Source organism: Penaeus japonicus, unplaced genomic scaffold (assembly GCF_977035675.1).
Source record: "Penaeus japonicus unplaced genomic scaffold, GWHDUDI00000001_assembly GWHDUDI00000008, whole genome shotgun sequence".
Taxonomy (NCBI): Eukaryota; Metazoa; Arthropoda; class Malacostraca; order Decapoda; family Penaeidae; genus Penaeus; species Penaeus japonicus.
Window position 1 is genome coordinate 19,630,809 of NW_028234410.1, and position 2,500 is coordinate 19,633,308.

General features: G+C 35.4%; 1 protein-coding gene across 4 annotated transcripts in view; it reads right to left on the bottom strand.

The window, feature by feature from the left end:
- The window catches only part of LOC122247402 (uncharacterized), a 5,557-nt gene extending 3,285 nt beyond the window's left edge, over positions 1-2,272 (bottom strand). Inside the window, exon 1 of one of the 4 annotated variants that reach the window (XM_043006661.2) lies at positions 2,149-2,272. Coding sequence is in view for 1 of the 4 variants with exons in the window: in XM_043006660.2 (XP_042862594.1) it covers positions 1,833-1,838 (6 nt within the window). In the remaining 3 variants the exon portion in view is untranslated. The other 3 variants (XM_043006662.2, XM_043006660.2, XM_043006663.2) reach the window with 3 other exon arrangements.
- Positions 2,273-2,500: the final 228 nt, after the last annotated feature.

Consider the following 2,500-nt stretch of genomic DNA (forward strand, 5'->3'; position numbering starts at 1 on the left):
ACAGTTCTCTTTAAGTATTTTTTCAGAGAGATACAAACAAAGCATACTCTTACTTACGAAGACCTTACAATAAATATATGGATTGGAAACTTAAACACATTCACTGTTAGACAGAAAGCTATCAGCAAGGCCACATCACCTAATGGCATATTTCAGTATATATTATTTGTTGATTCTGACAAATAATTTCTAGCTTGCTACAGAATACAAGAAAAAATTTTCATCTATCTTTCTGTGAAATTTCCATGTTCATGTTGCATAGTGATTATACTATCTAGTAATGGAGGAGACTTGAGTGACATATCCATAAACCAATGAAAATCATGAATATCTAATTCATTCTGTTTAAACTAGCTTCTGCCTCTAGGTGATATTGGCACTGATGGATTTCTTATATATAATATCCATTTAAAACAGTAATATTGAATGTAGATATACTATAGTACAGTTGCTTTGAGTCCTCTTATTACATATGGGTCTGAGCCTGGTAACATGCCAGATTGGATTTCTTGTAATATGTGGAAAAAAAATCTCCTGGCCCCTTTGTCCTATATCAATAATGAGAGGCAGGAAAGTTGCTTATGAAACAGCATTGTCTGGCCAAAAGAAAAATAATATTCACTATGGATAAGTGTTTGCGAATGACTCAACATCCATACAAAAAATTGTCCCAATGTATATATGTACACAATTTAACATGTATTTGAACGTCTCCTTGACATTTGTAAAGAATCTAGCCTGTATAGTAGGCCTGCAATCAACAAAACTAGCGTCTTTAACCCATTTGTGGCAGGGCAGATTTTTGCCGCACTACGCCTCTCAAAACGCTTTCCACCTGTCCGATTCTACAGGGTGATAATAATTTTATCTATCTATTTATTATTTTATTTATCTATTTATTTTTCTGACAAGTCAAGAAAATGGTGTAATCAATAGTAAACATCTTAATAAACCATTGCTACCAGTTTCAGTAGCATGAGAGATACAACCTTTTCTTAACCCTTTCCCGACAGGGCACGCGCTACGCGGAAACCCCTATGCCGGGCGATTGCAATATTGCATTGTAATCGTCACACTGGCATGACGCCCCGGCATCGAGAATTTAGCTATGTCACACGTGTGTGACGCACCGTCGTCATAGGGTTAAGATGGCAATTATTTTTTTAATATATTCACACTATAGCATAGGCCAACAAACCTCCACCTTATATATTTGGTATTATTGGATAAAGACGCAACCACCCGTAGCGAAAAAACAAACCTTTCGGCATGACGTACCTTTAATTATGACGTAACACCATAAAACCCATTTATTCCGCGAAAGGTTTCCAATAGAAATGAGTAGCAAAACTGTACAAAGCACAACAAAAACTACCAGAAAAATATTGTGTCGTGCCTAAAGGGTTGGTTGCGTCTTTACCCAAATTTACCATATATTTTGCCAAGATACAAGCTTGGACTGGTCTCTTATTAAACATTAAATTGCCTAGGAAGTCTGTTAACCTTATTTGCGAATATTCGTGGCAGATATCTGTTGACCACAGCCGAAGCACAAAGAGTGGAGGCCATTTCATCATGTGATGTGTATCTCCGCTGAGGTGCATTATCAAGTGGCTGTGGCCTCTAGCTGCCAGAATATTAGGCATCTTTAAATTCTTACAGCCACCAAATCCCTCAGTTTTTCGGTTATGTGTCAATCTTTTTTCTTATACATATTTACATTCAATTTGTGCTGAAATGCTACAGTTGTAAAGTGTCAAGCATTTTGTTGTTCTGCCTGTTCAATGAGCTGTTCAACTTGTACCATACGGCTGTTTGGAACTAAAACTTACCCGCATATGATTGGCTGTTCCTTGCAATGGTATAGATCCGACTATCTTTTAATTTGCGTAACATTAACTATATCAATAGATGGTCACATACACCGAAAAACCGAGCAACTTATCCGCAAAATATCTACGTTCACGGTAAAAAAAAAAAAAAAAAAAAAAAAAACTAATGATCACCCATATTCACTTACCGTTACTAAGAAAACCTACGCATTTAATCTACTACTTCAAATGACTCAACCAAATATAACAAATATAAACTTAGTTTGTTATTACAGAGCAAACCTTGTCCACTGATACAAAAAAAGAGAATACTTACGAGGATTTAAGAAGCAATCTGTCAGCCTGGCGTTCGCGGCGCGATTCAAATTCTTTGTTTACATCCTTACATCCGGGTCGCGCACGGGTGTTCAAATATTAAATAAGTTTGATTTTATCCTTTTATTTCTACAAGACACTCTACTGTAATGTAGATTATTTCTAAATAAGTATATTAACTGTTCTGTGCAATTTATCATGAAAGAAGTAGAAGAAATATCAATAAAATTAAAGGGTTATAGAAAGGTGAGTTATCCCCGAGTGACATCATGAGCAAATTGGAATACTATTGGAGTATTGCTATTCTTATTATCATCATTATCATTAATATTTTCATCATCTTTTTTATTATT